Here is a 17,358-nt window from a genome sequence, read left to right as displayed (position 1 = left end):
GTAATAAATATCTTTCCAGGAAGCAGAAGGGCGGAGGGGTGTGTTTCATGATTAAAGACTAATGGTGTAATTCTAGGAACATACAGGAACTCAAGTCCTTTTGTTCACCCAACTTAGAATACCTCACAATCAAATGTGATCTCCCAAGATCCCAAGAGAATTCTCCTCCGTCATTGCCATGGCCGTTTACATCACTCCTCAAGCCGATACCACGACGGCCCTCAAAAAACTTCACTGGACTTTATGCAAACTGGAAACCGCATATCCTGAGGCTGCATTAATTGTGGCTGGGATTTTAACCAAGCAAATTTGAGGACTAGGCTGCTGAAGTTCTATCAACATATTGACTGTACTACTCGCGCTGCTAAGACTCTCAACCATTGCTATTCAAATTTCCAGAATGCTTACAAGGCCCTCCCCCGCCCTCCTTTCATCAAATCTGACCACGACTCCATCTTGCTCATCCCTTCCTATAGGCAGAAACTCAAACAGGAAGTACCCGTGCTAAGGACTATTCAACGCTGGTCTGACCAATCGGAATCCACGATTCAGGATTATTTTGATCACGTGGACTGGGATATGCTTGGGTAGCTTGCGAAAATAATCTAGATGCATACACGGATACAGTGACTGAGTTTATAAGGAAGTGTATTGGAGATGTAGTTCCCACTGTGACTATGAAAACCTACCCTAACCACAGTAGCATTCGCGCGAAACTGAAAGCGCGAACCACCTCATTTAACCATGGCAAGGTGACTGGGAATATGGCAGGATATAAACAGTGTAGTTATTCACTCCGCAAGCTAACAAGCTAAACGTCATTATAGAGATAAACTGGAGTCGCAATTCAACGGCTCAGACAGTATGTGGCGTCGACTACAGACAATCACAGACTACAAAAGGAAAACCAGCAACGTCGCAGAGGCTGACATCTTGCTTCCGGACAAGTTAACCACATTCCTTGCTCGCTTTGAGGATAACACAGTGCCACGGACGTGGCCCGCTACCAAGGACTGTGGGCTCTCCTTCTCCGTGGCCGACGTGAGTAAAACATTTAAATGTGTTAACCCTCACAAGGCTGCCGGTCCAGACGGCATCCCAGTCGCGTCTTCAGAGCATGCGCACACCAGCTGGCTGGTGTGTTTACGGGCATATTCAATCTCTCCCTCTCCCAGTCTGCTGTCCCCACATGCTTCAAGAAGGCCACCATTGTTCCTGTACCCATGAAGGCAAAGGTAATTGAACTTAATGACTATCGCCCCGTAGCACTCACCTCTGTCATCATGAAGTGCTTTGAGAGACTAGTCAAGGATCATATCACCTCTATTTTACCTGCCGCCCTAGACCCACTTCAATTTGCTTACCGCCCCAATAGATCCACAGATGATGCAATCACCATCACTCTGCACACTGCCCTATCCCATCTGGACAAGAGGAATACCTATGTAAGAATGCTGTTTATTGACTATAGCTCAGCATTCAACACCATAGTACCCTCCAAACTCATCATTAAGCTTGAGGCCCTGGGTCTGAACCCCGCCCTGTGAAACTGGGTCCTGAACTTCCTGACGTGCCGCCCCCAGGTGGTGAAGGTAGGAAACATCACCTCCACTCCGCTGATCCTCAACACTGGGGCCCCACAAGGGTGCGTGCTCAGCCCCCTCCTGTAGTCCCTGTTCACTCATGACTGCGTGGCCAAACACGCTTCCAACTCAATCATCAAGTTTTAGACCCAAGCCACCCCCTGTACCCGGACATTGAACTACTCCCCTTTGGGCGCAAGTATAGGGCACCCCTCAGCAGGAAAAACAGAACTAGACAATCATTTGTGCAAGATGTGATATCCCTCCTAAATAGCTTGGGCTAATGTTCCTATAAACTCAGTAAGGCACGCAGGCTAGTCTTTTTTTTTTAATTACAAATGTTTTATTGGTATTTAACAGTTAATAAAGTTGTATTGTCAATTTTGTTTTGTATTTAAACACCACTTTAAACGTGTACATGACACTGCAACAAAATTTCCCCATGGGGACAATAAAGTCAGTAAGTAAGTAAGTAAGTAAGACGACACAACAGTAGTAGACTTGATTACCAACGATGACGAGACAGCCTACAGGGAGGAGGTGAGGGCTCTGGGAGTGTGGTGCCTGGAAAACAACCTCTCACTCAATATCAACAAAATAAAGGAGATGATCGTGGACTTCAGGAAACAGCAGAGGGTGCACCCCCACCCCTGATTTCTACATCGACGGGACAGCAGCGGAGAAGGTGGAAAGCTTCAAGTTCATTGGTGTACACACCACTGACAAACTGAAATGGACCACCCACACTGTGGTGAAGAAGGCGCAACATAGCCTCTTCAAACTCAGGAGGCTAAAGAAATGTGGCTTGTTACCTAAAACCCTCACAAACTTTTACAGATGCACAATTGAAAGCATCCTGTCAGGCTGTATCGCTGCCTGGAACGGCAACTGCACCGCCCGCAACCGCAAAGCTCTCCAGAGGGCAGTGAGGTCTGCCCAACGCATTACCGGGGCAAACTACCCGCCCTCCAGGACACAGGATGATGATGTCACAGGAAGGCCGAAAAGATCAGCAAGGACATCAACAACCACTCACCCCACTATCATACAGAAGGCGAGGTCAGTACAGGTGCATCAAAGCTGGGACAGAGACTCAAAAACAGCTTATATCTCAAAGCCATCAGACTGTTAAACAGCCATCACTAACACATTAGAGGCTACTGCCTATGGGCATAGACTAGAAACCACTGGCCACTTTAAGGAATGGAACACTAGTCACATTAATAATGTTTACATACCTGGCATTAGTCATCTCATACAGTGCCTTGCGAAAGTATTCGGCCCCCTTGAACTTTGCGACCTTTTGCCACATTTCAGGCTTCAAACATAAAGATATAAAACTGTATTTTTTTGTGAAGAATCAACAACAAGTGGGACACAATCATGAAGTGGAACGACATTTATTGGATATTTCAAACTTTTTTAACAAATCAAAAACTGAAAAATTGGGCGTGCAAAATTATTCAGCCCCTTTACTTTCAGTGCAGCAAACTCTCTCCAGACGTTCAGTGAGGATCTCTGAATGATCCAATGTTGACCTAAATGACTAATGATGATAAATACAATCCACCTGTGTGTAATGAAGACTCCGTATAAATGCACCTGCACTGTGATAGTCTCAGAGGTCCGTTAAAAGCGCAGAGAGCATCATGAAGAACAAGGAACACACCAGGCAGGTCCGAGATACTGTTGTGAAGAAGTTTAAAGCCGGATTTGGATACAAAAAGATTTCCCAAGCTTTAAACATCCCAAGGAGCACTGTGCAAGCGATAATATTGAAATGGAAGGAGTATCAGACCACTGCAAATCTACCAAGACCTGGCCGTCCCTCTAAACTTTCAGCTCATACAAGGAGAAGACTGATCAGAGATGCAGCCAAGAGGCCCATGATCACTCTGGATGAACTGCAGAGATCTACAGCTGAGGTGAGAGACTCTGTCCATAGGACAACAATCAGTCGTATATTGCACAAATCTGGCCTTTATGGAAGAGTGGCAAGAAGAAAGTCATTTCTTAAAGATATCCATAAAAAGTGTTGTTTAAAGTTTGCCACAAGCCACCTGGGAGACACACCAAACATGTGGAAGAAGGTGCTCTGGTCAGATTAAACCAAAATTGAACTTTTTGGCAACAATGCAAAACGTTATGTTTGGCGTAAAAGCAACACAGCTGAACACACCATCCCCACTGTCAAACATGGTGGTGGCAGCATCATGGTTTGGGCCTGCTTTTCTTCAGCAGGGACAGGGAAGATGGTTAAAATTGATGGGAAGATGGATGGAGCCAAATACAGGACCATTCTGGAAGAAAACCTGATGGAGTCTGCAAAAGACCTGAGACTGGGACGGAGATTTGTCTTCCAACAAGACAATGATCCAAAACATAAAGCAAAATCTACAATGGAATGGTTCAAAAATAAACATATCCAGGTGTTAGAATGGCCAAGTCAAAGTCCAGACCTGAATCCAATCGAGAATCTGTGGAAAGAACTGAAAACTGCTGTCCACAAATGCTCTCCATCCAACCTCACTGAGCTCGAGCTGTTTTGCAAGGAGGAATGGGAAAAAATTTCAGTCTCTCGATGTGCAAAACTGATAGAGACATACCCCAAGCGACTTACAGCTGTAATCGCAGCAAAAGGTTTGCGCTACAAAGTATTAACTTAAGGGGGCTGAATAATTTTGCACGCCCAATTTTTCAGTTTTTGATTTGTTAAAAAAGTTTGAAATATTCAATAAATGTCGTTCCACTTCATGATTGTGTCCCACTTGTTGTTGATTCTTCACAAAAAAATACAGTTTTATATCTTTATGTTTGAAGCCTGAAATGTGGCAAAAGGTCGCAAAGTTCAAGGGGGCCGAATACTTTCGCAAGGAACTGTATAAACACCATGGGACCACGCAGCCGTCATACCGCTCAGGAAGGAGACTTGTTCTGTCCACTAGAGATTAACTTACTTTGGTGTGAAAAGGGCAAATCAATCCCAGAACAACAGCAAAGGACCTTCGGAAGATGCTAGAGGAAACCGGTACAAAAGTATCTGTATCCACAGTAAAACGAGTCCCATATCGACATAACATGAAAGGCCGCTCAGCAAGGAAGAAGCCACTGCTCCAAAATCGACATAAAAAAAGCCAGACACGGTTGCAACTGCACATGGGGACAAAGATTGTAATTTTGGAGAAATGTCCACTGGTCTGATGAAACAAAAATAGAACTGTTTGGCCATAATGACCATTGCTATGTTTGTAGGAAAAAGGGGGACGCCTGCAGGTCGAAGAACACCATCCCAACCGTGAAGCACGAGGGTGGCAGCATCATGTTGTGGGGGTGCTTTGCTGCAGGAGGGAATGGTGCACTTCACAAAATAGATGACATCATGAGGAAGGAACATTATGTGGATATATTGAAGTAACATCTCAAGACATCTGTCAGGAAGTTAAAGCTTAGTTGCGAATGGGTCTTCCAAATGAACAATGACCCCAAGCATACTTCCAAAGTTGTGGCAAAATGGCTGAAGGACAACAACGTCAAGGTATTGGAGTGGACATCACAAAGCCCTGACCTCAATACCATTGAACATTTGTGGGCAGAACTGAAAAAAACGTGTGCGAGCAAGGAGGCCTACAAACCTGAATCAGTTACACCAGCTCTGTCAGAAGGAATGGGCCAAAATTCACCCAACTTATTGTGGGAAGCTTGTGGAAGGCTACCCGTTAAAGTTAAACAATTTAAAGGCAATGCTACCAAATACTAATTGAGTGTATGTAAATGTCTGACCCACTGGGAATGTGATGAAAGAAATAAAAGCTAAAATAAATAATTCACTCTAATATTATTCTGACATTTCACATTCTTAAAATAAAGTGGTGATCCTAACTGACCTAAAACAGGGAATTCTTTACTTGGATTAAATGTCAGGAATTGTGAAAAACTGAGTTGAAATGTCTTTGGCTAAGGTGTATGTAAACTTCTGGCTTCAACTGTATATAGTCTTATATGTATATAGTCTTAAATGTTGTGTAATTTGTTAGATATTACTTGTTAGATATTTCCTCCCTGTCGGAGTGTGTTAGCCATCTGAGCTAAAAATCAAGGCATATTTTCACTAACACCAATGAAACCGAAATATGTGCAATGGTTAAGTCTCTCGGGTTTGATTGGTTGGATCAGAGAGGACCCTGCTGAGACTGTCCTCTCATTGGAACGCTGGAAGAAGTGCAACAGCTTTTGCTTCCCCTTTGCAGTGCTTTAATGACATTTAGTTCTGCATTTTAAAAAGGTATAATGGAAAGGGGGATAGCTCGTCAGTTGTCCAACTGAACGCATTCAACTGAGATGTGTCTTCCGCATATAACCCAACCCATCAGAATCGGTATAATTTGTAATGATCCTATAAATATAATTTATCATTGTGTTAAGTGATTCACATGTAATGTAAGGTTTAGTGTAGTATTTATATGTGCTTGTTTCAATTTCATGAAATAAAAATAGTTAAATGGGTAAAACAGTTCATAGCGGTTGAAAAGGTAGTGTCAGGTTCCTGCCAGGTGGAGAGGCGGAAGCTTTTAGTAAATTCCTTGCAACCAGACAGACGCTCGAGTTAAACCTGAGGTAATATCGAAGATTTTTTATAACTAAACCAAGATAGACCACAGCCTGTCGTTTCCAACGGGAACAAATGAGTCATAGTGGGCAGAACAATCTATGAGTTTGGCAGAGCCAAGCAAGAGTTAGCGAGATCCTATTGGCCCGTTCTAGTGACATCCCGTTAGGGAACGACTACTTAAAACGTTGACAAAGGGAAAAGTCTACAAAACTCAGTGCACTCTGTTAATAACAGAATTCTCGTTTTGGGAAAAGAAAATTGAGATCAACTATTTCATCGATGAGAACATTTGCAGAATATCGGCCATCTTCTTCCATATTCTCCCCCTGCCGGACACTGGGCTTCCTCTACTACCATATTTGGTAGTGAGTGGAAACGCCAAGCGGATGATTCACATTTATACATCCGGTGAATATCTGCCTCATTGTTCTATCTGTGGTAACATTTGTAAGCCAATTTTTGTGACAGCCACACTGAATTTGCGGCAGCCAGCCAGTCTGACCTCTGCTACCACTCGAACAACGTTAAAGGGGCTCGTCTCAACATAGGCCAATGATTTCCAGCTCAGCATTCCTCAAAGGGACCCGTGCGGTCCAGTGCTTCAGACCGTTACACACCACACTCATTGCCAACATGCCTATCAAGGTAAGAAATGCCGTCAGAAAAATGTTTGATCTAAAAATAACGCTCCTTCATGACCTTGACTGCAAACTCGATTCAGTTTAAAAAAAAAATTAAACACGTGATTCTTCTATTTATTCTCCTTGTTGTCCATGATGTAAACATCCTCCATGCTCAAGCCGCATTATCTAACGTTACTCGATGGCCACAGTGCCCTGATGATGGATGGGTAAAGCATGATCGACTGGTGCATTCAATCAGTGAGCACGGTTACATGCACACGCAAACGAACTATAATCTGACTAAAACGTTTGACATGCTTTGCAAGAATTCCATTTTCCTTAATAATCATGTTTACATGACACATCTGAAATAAGGCTAAAGTTACATGATGAGACGTTTTAATACATTCAGAAAATCACCAAGCCAAATAAAAGTTATACTACACATGTTATTTTTGCGAAGTCTATTTGACTTTGAGTTCGGACATATCGTTTTCACATACACTTTATATAAAATGCATATACTTTCCTAACTCACTTCACTTGAGCATAATACCCACCAGATGCATGCGTTTTGTTTTTACAGATGTCTAGCCCGAATTTAACCGAACTTGACGCACATGCGCTTCGCTTTTCAACTAGCTAGCAAAGCGGAAGTGTGCGGCCCAATTCGGCGGAAAATCTATTTCTCTTCAGCAGGTAGCGTTTTTTAATTTCGCCCATTTATTGCCTATTTGCAACATGAGATTTATTTTATGAAAGTCTATTCGATAATGCTTAAGTTAAAAGTGTACTTATATAAGTAGGACACGTGACATCTTGGCAACTTTGAGAAAAAAAAACACTTTATAGGAGTTGGCTATGCATATTCATAATGAGGCAAGTAGCATAGCATCTTCTCCATTGAATTACAGGCGGTTGATGTCAACAATCCTCATCGAATATTCAAAAAATGATTACAGTAATGATATGTATCCACCAATCCAAACAAGGGATAGGCGTGATGCTGTACAGTCTGCCATGCCGCTTTGTGGACAACTACTCCCATTGTTAAGTGTCTTGTCAGTATATCTATAATCTTTGAAGCTAGCAAGTTGGAGTCTGTGTGTACTTCCGTTTGTGTCACGGTGAAGCCAACACATGACTTGTTGAAAATATTGAACACAAGCAGTACACAGAACGAGGCTTCATGCCCACCAGATGCATCGAGCTCTGCGTTCCAGTGGAAGTCATTCATTGTCAATGGAGCAGTCTGCAAAGCTGCGTTGGGGGGACCGCATTATGTTCTGTGTACCTCATGCGTTCAATGTGTTCAACTCGTGCGTTGCTTTAATGTGTGGGGGTACAAACAGAAGTACAGACCCCAACTAGCTAGTTGAAAAGCGAAGCACATGCTCGTCAAGTATGGAAAATGCGGGCTAGACATCCGGCAAAACAAAACGCATATGCATCTGGTAAGCCTCGTTCACATTACCACTAAGCGTTCCGTTGCACTGGATGTCATGCATTTCAATGATGACGTCCACAACGGAGTGTAAACACAACGCCCCTTTGCGGTTGAATGCTCCATTGCGAGACGGATGATGTTGCATACTTTGAAATTGTTCAAATTTTGCATCTTCAGTCCAGCCAGAGTCCGTCGAAGAACCGGAAGTTACCAAAGTACAGAAGAAGATGAAAATATGTGGTTTTCGGTGATGGGTTTTATGGGATAGCTAGCAACTTGGAAACAATGACCCATTCCTATAAGTGAGTACTATTTTAATAGTAATGTTAAAATACACGTTGGCTGTTAAGCTAATTATATTATATAACTGTTGCCTCCCGTTTAAGTTTATTGTGATGGTAATGGCGTTTGTTTTTGATCATTATTAGGTGGAGGTCGCTAGCTACAATGGTATCTTCAGCCTAGCTTTTAGCTAGCTAGCTGCTCTGCAGCACAAATCAAATTTATTTATATAGCCCTTCAAACATCAGCTGATATCTCAAAGTGCTGTACAGAAACCCAGCCTAAAACCCCAAACAGCAAGCAATGCAGGTGTAGAAGCACGGTGGCTAGGAAAAACTCCCTAGAAAAGCCAAAACCTAGGAAGAAACCTAGAGAGGAACCAGGCTATGTGGGGTGGCCAATCCTCTTCTGGCTGTGCCGGGTGGAGATTATAACAGAACATGGCCAAGATGCTCAAATGTTCATAAATGACCAGCATGGTCGAATAATAATAAGGCAGAACAGTTGAAACTGGAGCAGCAGCACGGCCAGGTGGACTGGGGACAGCAAGGAGTCATCATGTCAGGTAGTCCTGGGGCATGGTCCTAGGGCTCAGGTCCTCCGAGAGAGAGAAAGAAAGAGAGAAGGAGAGAATTAGAGAACGCACACTTAGATTCACACAGGACACCGAATAGGACAGGAGAAGTACTCCAGATATAACAAACTGACCCTAGCCCCCCCGACACATAAACTACTGCAGCATAAATACTGGAGGCTGAGACAGGAGGGGTCAGGAGACACTGTGGCCCCATCCGAGGACACCCCCGGACAGGGCCAAACAGGAAGGATATAACCCCACCCACTTTGCCAAAGCACAGCCCCCACACCACTAGAGGGATATCTTCAACCACCAACTTACCATCCTGAGACAAGGCTGAGTATAGCCCACAAAGACCTCCGCCACGGCACGGCACAACCCAGGGGGGGGGGGGCGCCAACCCAGACAGGATGACCACATCAGTGAATCAACCCACTCAGGTGACGCACCCCTCCCAGGGACGGTATGAGAGAGCCCCAGTAACCCAGTGACTCAGCCCCTGTAATAGGGTTAGAGGCAGAGAATCCCAGTGGAAAGAGGGGAACCGGCCAGGCAGAGACAGCAAGGGCGGTTCGTTGCTCCAGAGCCTTTCCGTTCACCTTCCCACTCCTGGGCCAGACTACACTCAATCATATGACCCACTGAAGAGATGAGTCTTCAGTAAAGACTTAAAGGTTGAGACCGAGTTTGCGTCTCTGACATGGGTAGGCAGACCGTTCCATAAAAATGGAGCTCTATAGGAGAAAGCCCTGCCTCCAGCTGTTTGCTTAGAAATTCTAGGGACAATTAGGAGGCCTGCGTCTTGTGACCGTAGCGTACGTGTAGGTATGTACGGCAGGACCAAATCAGAGAGATAGGTAAGGAGCAAGCCCATGTAATGCTTTGTAGGTTAGCAATAAAACCTTGAAATCAGCCCTTGCTTTGACAGGAAGCCAGTGTAGAGGCTAGCACTGGAGTAATATGATAATTTTTGGGTTCTAGTCAGGATTCTAGCAGCCGTATTTAGCACTAACTGAAGTTTATTTAGTGCTTTATCCGGGTAGCCGGAAAGTAGAGCATTGCAGTAGTCTAACCTAGAAGTGACAAAAGCATGGATTAATTTTTCTGCATCATTTTTGGACAGAAAGTTTCTGATTTTTGCAATGTTACGTAGATGGAAAAAAGCTGTCCTTGAAATGGTCTTGATATGTTATTCAAAAGAGAGATCAGGGTCCAGAGTAACGCCGAGGTCCTTCACAGTTTTATTTGAGACGACTGTACAACCATTAAGATTAATTGTCAGATTCAACAGAAGATCTCTTTGTTTCTTGGGACCTAGAACAAGCATCTCTGTTTTGTCCAAGTTTAAAAGTAGAACGTTTGCAGCCATCCACTTCCTTATGTCTGAAACACATGCTTCTAGCAAGGGCAATTTTGGGGCTTCACCATGTTTCATTGAAATGTACAGCTGTGTGTCATCTGCATAGCAGTGAAAGTTAACATTATGTTTTCGAATAACATCCCCAAGAGGTAAAATATATATATATATATAGTGAAAACAATAGTGGTCCTACAACGGAACCTTGAGGAACACCGAAATTTACAGTTGATTTGTCAGAGGACAAACCATTCACAGAGACAAACTGATATCTTTCCGACAGATAAGATCTAAACCAGGCCAGAACTTGTCCATGTAGACCAATTTGGGTTTCCAATCTCTCCAAAAGAATGTGGTGATCGATGGTATCAAAAGCAGCACTAAGGTCTAGGAGCACGAGGACAGATGCAGAGCCTCGGTCCGATGCCATTAAAATGTCATTTACCACCTTCACAAGTGCCGTCTCAGTGCTATGATGGGGTCTAAAACCAGACTGAAGCATTTCGTATACATTGTTTGTCTTCAGGAAGGCAGTGAGTTGCTGCGCAACAGCCTTTTCTACAATTTTTGAGAGGAATGGAAGATTCGATATAGGCCGATCGTTTTTTATATTTTCTGGGTCAAGGTTTGGCTTTTTCAAGCGAGGTTTTATTACTGCCATCTTTAGTGAGTTTGGTACACATCCGGTGGATAGAGAGCCGTTTATTATGTTCAACATAGGAGGGCCAAGCACAGGAAGCAGCTCTTTCAGTAGTTTAGTTGGAATAGGGTCAAGTATGCAGCTTGAAGGTTTAGAGGCCATGATTATTTTCATCATTGTGTCAAGAGATATAGTACTAAAACACTTGAGCGTCTCTCTTGATCCTAGGTCCTGGCAGAGTTGTGCAGACTCAGGACAACTGAGCTTTGAAGGAATACGCAGATTTAAAGAGGAGTCCGTAATTTGCTTTCTAATAATCATAATCTTTTCCTCAAAAGAAGTTCATGAATTTATCACTGCTAAAGTGAAAGTCATCCTCTCTTGGGGAATGCTGCTTTTTAGTTAGCTTTGCGACAGTACCAAAAAGGAATTTTGGATTGTTCTTATTTTCCTCAATTAATTTAGAAAAATTGGATGATCGAGCAGCAGTAAGGGCTCTTCGGTACTGCACAGTACTGTCTTTCCAAGCTAGTCGGAAGACTTCCAGTTTGATGTGGCGCCATTTCCGTTCCAATTTTCTGGAAGCTTGCTTCAGAGCTCGGGTATTTTCTGTGTACCAGGGAGCTAGTTTCTTATGAGAAATGTTTTTAATTTTTAGGGGTGCAACTGCATCTAGGGTATTGCGCAAGGTTAAATTGAGTTCCTCAGTTAGGTGGTTAACTGATTTTTGTCCTCTGGCGTCCTTGGTAGACAGAGGGAATCTGGAAGGACATTAAGGAATCTTTGTGTTGTCTGTGAATTTATAGCACGACTTTTGATGTTCCTTGGTTGGGGTCTGAGCAGATTATTTGTTGCAATTGCAAACATAATAAAATGGTGGTCCGATAGTCCAGGATTATGAGGAAAAACATTAAGATCCACAACATTTATTCCATGGGACAAAACTAGGTCCAGCGTATGACTGTGACAGTGAGTGGGTCCAGAGACATGTTTGACAAAACCCACTGAGTCGATGATGGCGCCGAAAGCCTTTTGGAGTGGGTCTGTGGACTTTTCCATGTGAATATTAAAGTCACCAAAGATTAGAATATTATCTGCTATGACTACAAGGTCCGATAGGAATTCAGGGAACTCAGTGAGGAACGCTGTATATGGCCCAGGAGGCCTGTAAACAGTAGCTATAAAAAGTGATTGAGTAGGCTGCATAGATTTCATGACTAGAAGCTCAAAAGATGAAAACGTCATCATTTTTTTTTTTTGTAAATTGAAATGTTCTATCGTAAATGTTAGCAGCACCTCCGCCTTTGCGGGATGCACGGGGGATATGGTCACTAGTGTAGCCAGGAGGTGAGGCCTCATTTAACACAGTAAATTCATCAGGCTTAAGCCATGTTTCAGTCAGGCCAATCACATCAAGATTATGATCAGTGATTAGTTCATTGACTATAATTGCCTTTGAAGTAAGGGATCTAACATTAAGTAGCCCTATTTTGAGATGTGAGGTATCATGATCTCTTTCAATAATGACAGGAATGGAGGTGGTCTTTATCCTAGTGAGATTGCTAAGGCGAACACCGCCATGTTTAGTTTTGCCCAACCTAGGTCGAGGCACAGACACGGTCTCAATGGTGATAGCTGAGCTGACTACACTGACTGTGCTAGTGGCAGACTCCACTATGCTGGCAGGCTGGCTAACAGCCTACTGACTGTGCTAGTGGCAGACTCCACTATGCTGGCAGGCTGGCTAACAGCCTGCTGCCTGGCCTGCACCCTATTTCATTGTGGAGCTAGAGGAGTTAGAGCCCTGTCTATGTTGGTAGATAAAATGAGAATGATAAAAGCTAGCTTGATTTGCAATGAAATAAAAACAGTTGAGGAAAAGGTTACTAAACAAAACATGTTTTATTATCACCTGAAACAATATATTTATCATGTCTTGAATGAAAAGGTCATATTGGTCAATCTCCCAAAATAAATGCTTTCTCTGACGAGAGGCAGTTGCAGTGTGTTCAGTGTGGTGCATACGTTGGCTTTATCGAACGTATGCTTAAACTGTATGCGTAGATGGCTTGACAGAAATGGTAGCAGAAGGTGAATGTTGCATACATATCCAGATGATGCTGCATACTATTTTGCGCAGTGGCGGTCGGTGTGTTGGAAGTTTAAGACTCTGAAGATGATGTACGGGCGTATTGAAATGTGTCACGGTGTAAACAGGGCATCAATGGGTGGCTTGGACATGCGCACATCAAATCCCCCGCGGGAACTCAGATTTATAGTGTTTTCATTGTCCTAATCATTTGAAAGATTGCTCAGAAAACCAGATGTTTTTATCGGTGTATGCTTACTTTGATTTTGACTTTACACCGATTTAGATAACTAATGACTAATGCCATACTCAGCCTTCAGTTGAATATTTTAACTATTAGTGTGAATGTAAACATACTCAGTCTACCTTTTTTTTTTATAGGTGCAACATTAGATAACCGGATGGGGCAGGTTTGGAAACGGTTACCACATCATTTGTAGGGAATCAGATCTGATATATAAAGGCATATGGCACGAAATCAGCTTTTCTACTTACCACTTTAGACCCCTGTCCTTAGATTTTTCCCAACATGCCATTTTTATTTGTGGTAATATAGCTGAGTCAGTGGTAGACATACCAACACTGTGCATGACTGAGCCAGCTGCTGTTAGTGAGTGCCCCAGAGAGGACTCTGCTTTTGGCTCTACACATTCAGCAAAGTCACGATGCTCCAGTAGTAACTTTTCAAGGCCGTTGTGGTGGCAAAATGTCCATAACCACTCCCTGCAGGTCCAATACATTATTCAAATGTTGCTATACAGAGTCAAGTTCCAAATTCAATATCTGTGACTAATGGAATGGGGGTTGCAGAACAGAATAAGATTTTTAATTTTTCATGTATAACTTGATTGACCATCAACAGTGTTTGACTGAATGCTTCACACTCACTAGGTTGGAGAAAAACTTCCGGCAGTGGAGGTTCATGAGAATGAGCCAGGCAATAAGGTGTCGATGGACCAACTCTTCAAGGGGAAGAAGGGAGTTCTCTTTGCTGTGCCAGGAGCTTTCACGCCTGGGTGCTCCAAGGTAACCTGCTTTCAGATCATCCTCATTTCAATGAATTTACCTGGATGTGCATTCCTCTTTATTGTTTTTTAAAACGTTTGTTCACTATGTACGTTCTGCATGCATCATCTGAAACCACTGTTTCACCGCAAGTCCTTTCTTGCTCTTATCCCTCAGACTCACCTTCCAGGATTTGTGGAGCAGGCAGCAGCGCTGAAGAGCAAGGGTGTGCAGGAGGTCGCCTGCATCTCCATTAACGACGCATTCGTTATGGCTGCCTGGGGGAAGGAGCATGGAGCAGGCGGCAAGGTGCAAAATGCTGTTTGAAATTAACAAGCTGATACCTTGACCTTCAGCCTTCTGAATTGTCTGTTCTTGTAGTCTACATAGTGCATTATTCAGTCCTGGGCTGAATATCTCCCTTGTTATTCTGGTCTCCAGCACTCTACTAGGTACAGGAAATCTTAGTCATCTGGTTGCAAGTCTTTGTCCTAAGTAATCAATCTGCAGTTGCTACATACATTTTTTGACTTTTAATGGAATTATATGTACCCAGTGATGAGCTAATTTCTACTGTCCTATACTATCAGAACCCCATATATAACCTTTTCTTACTCCATTGTTGATAAACAATGTAATTGTAAACAAACACTCTAGGCTAAAAAACTTGATTAAAACTATAATTTTGAGCTCATAGATGGCCTTGCATCCATAGCTGTCTAGGAATTTGAATGGTTACATTTCCCAAGCCCCATCCCTCAGCAGTGTACCAAAAACAGTGGCGGGGTGTACGGCTTTGATGTTTTAACCTCAGATTGCCTCTTTAACATTCATTGGAAATATCTTCTTTCCCAGAGAGATTATTACAACAAGCCCAGAACTGGTTAAATTATAGTACCAGTCAAAAGTTTGGACACACCTACTCATTCAAGGGTTTTTATTTTGACTATTTTCTACATTGTAGATTAATAGAAGACATCACAACTATGAAATCATGTAGTAACTAAAAAAAAGTTAAACAAATCAAAATATTTTTTAGATTCTTCAAAGTAGACACCCTTTGCCTTGACAGCTTTGCACATATGTTGAGCACTTGTTGGCTGCTTTTCCTTCACTATGCAGTCCAAACCATCTCAATTGGGTTGAGGTCAGGTGATTGTGGATGCCAGGTTACCTGATGCAGCACTCATCACTCTCCTTGGTCAAATAGCCCTTACACGGCCTGGAAATGTGTTTTGGGTCATTGTCCTGTTGAAAACCAAATGATAGTCCCACTAAGCGCAAACTAGATGGGATGGTGTATCGCTGCAGAATGCTGTGGTAGCCATGCTGGTTAAGTGTGCCTTGAATTCTAAATAAATCACGACAGGGTCACCAGCAAAGCACCATCACACCACCACCTCCATGCTTCACGGTGGGAACCACACATGCAGAGTAGGATTATCTCCGCATCTCACAAAGACACGGCGGTTTGAACCAAAAATCTCAAATTTGGACTCCTTACACCAAAGGACAGATTTCCACTGGTCTAATGTTCATTGCTCATGTTTCTTGGTTCAAGCAAGTCTTCTTATTGGTATACTTTAGTAGTGGTTTCTTTTCAGTAATTCACCCATGAAGGCCTGATTTCAGTCTCCTCTAAACAGTTGATGTGTCTGTTACTTGAACTCTGAAGCAGTTATTTGGGCTGCAATTTCTGAGGCTGGTAACTCTAATGAACTGCAGCAGAGGTAACTCTGGGTCTTCCTTTCCTGTAGCGGTCCTCATGAGAGCCAGTTTCATAGTGCTAGACGGTTTTTGTGACTGCACTTGGAAGTTCTTCGAAATTGTCCGGATTGACTTGTTTATCTTTGCTTAGTTGAAGTGTTGCCATTATATGGACTTGACCTTTAGTCCTATTTGGTTATCATCTGTATACCACCCCTACCATGTCACAACTGATTGGTTCAAATGAACAAAATTCCACAAATTAACTTATCAAGGCATTCCAGGTGACTACCTCATGAAGCTGGTTGAGAGAATGCCAAGCTGTCAAGGCAAATATTTTGATGTTTATCACAATGTAGAACATATTCAAGTTTTTTTTTTTTTTTACTGAATAGGTGTGTCCAAACCTTTGACTGGTACTGTATATTGAGATCTTTCAGTCTAGGCATGTTCTTGAACATGTTGCATCTCGTGTTAGGCCGGGAATCAATCCAACTTTCAATGGCAATATTACGTTTGCGAAGATTGCATTCAAGGTAAAAGCTGCAGATGTCGGTTCAATTGGAAATGACCTTTTAATTCATTGCCATGAATGCTACGGCTTGGTTTCGGATTTAATCCCGGCCCTAATCTGCACAGGAGTGGATATAAAACATGTATGCAAGCATGAAATGAATATACAGTTTGTAGTTTAATCATACAGCTAGTGTACCCAATTTATACTTGCGTGTGTGGTGTCTACGGCCTGTCTTTTGCAGGTGCGAATGCTGGCTGATCCTACTGGCGCATTCACTAAGGTCAGATACGTCTTCAAAGCCTTGATTTTTATTAGTGTACACTTTGTACACTGAATGTAACCCCCATTTTATTTACAGGCAGTGGACCTGTTGCTAGACAACGATCAGATTGTTGCTGTGCTTGGAAACAAGCGCTCCCAGAGGTGAGGTCTTTTCTCATATCAGTGTTAACTTGCTGCAACAGAGTGGGTCACAGTTAACACTTCTGTTTAGTCTCAACATTTGGATTTCACACTGCAAAAAGCATAATCAACCCCAATAAAGTAATTCATATTCCTTATGTCTCTCAGGTACGCTATGTTGGTGGAAGATGGCGTTGTGAAGAATATCAATGTGGAGCCTGACGGTACTGGTCTGACATGCAGCCTGGCCTCTAATATGCTCTCTGAGCTGGTGTAGGCCTGTTGGGACTAGCTCACTCCAACCAGACAGCAGAAGTCTAACCTTAAGTTACAATGCACTTTCATACTACTTTACCTGACCCTTGTCACATGCCTGTGAAGATAGATGTGGTTTAATGGACAGACATTGTATGGTTCATGAACTGTAATTAAAGCAAAACATGTAGACTGCAAAGATGTTCAAGTTTTTTTTCCACCTGCTTGGGGACTTTCTGGATGATGGCACGGCAGTCCAACTTGA

At 42.9% G+C, this 17,358-nt stretch overlaps 1 protein-coding gene across 2 annotated transcripts; it reads left to right on the top strand.

Annotated features, from left to right (window-relative positions):
- Positions 1-6,597: 6,597 nt before the first annotated feature.
- Positions 6,598-17,292, top strand: LOC139418524 (peroxiredoxin-5, mitochondrial-like). 2 transcript variants are annotated; one of them, XM_071168064.1, is made up of 6 exons: positions 6,598-6,837; positions 14,099-14,233; positions 14,390-14,521; positions 16,678-16,716; positions 16,795-16,859; positions 17,007-17,292. In XM_071168064.1, the coding sequence occupies exons 1-6, from the start codon at positions 6,745-6,747 to the stop codon at positions 17,113-17,115; spliced, it is 573 nt and encodes a 190-aa protein (XP_071024165.1). In that variant the 5' UTR covers positions 6,598-6,744; the 3' UTR covers positions 17,116-17,292. The 2 variants fall into 2 exon arrangements, with proteins under 2 accessions (XP_071024165.1, XP_071024166.1); XM_071168065.1 differs by lacking the exon at positions 16,678-16,716.
- The last annotated feature ends 66 nt before the right edge of the window (positions 17,293-17,358 follow it).

The sequence above is a fragment of the Oncorhynchus clarkii genome, chromosome 10 (assembly GCF_045791955.1).
Source record: "Oncorhynchus clarkii lewisi isolate Uvic-CL-2024 chromosome 10, UVic_Ocla_1.0, whole genome shotgun sequence".
Lineage (NCBI taxonomy): Eukaryota > Metazoa > Chordata > Actinopteri > Salmoniformes > Salmonidae > Oncorhynchus > Oncorhynchus clarkii.
Note: the sequence above shows the minus strand (reverse complement) of the source record. Positions and strands in the feature narration are given on the sequence as shown.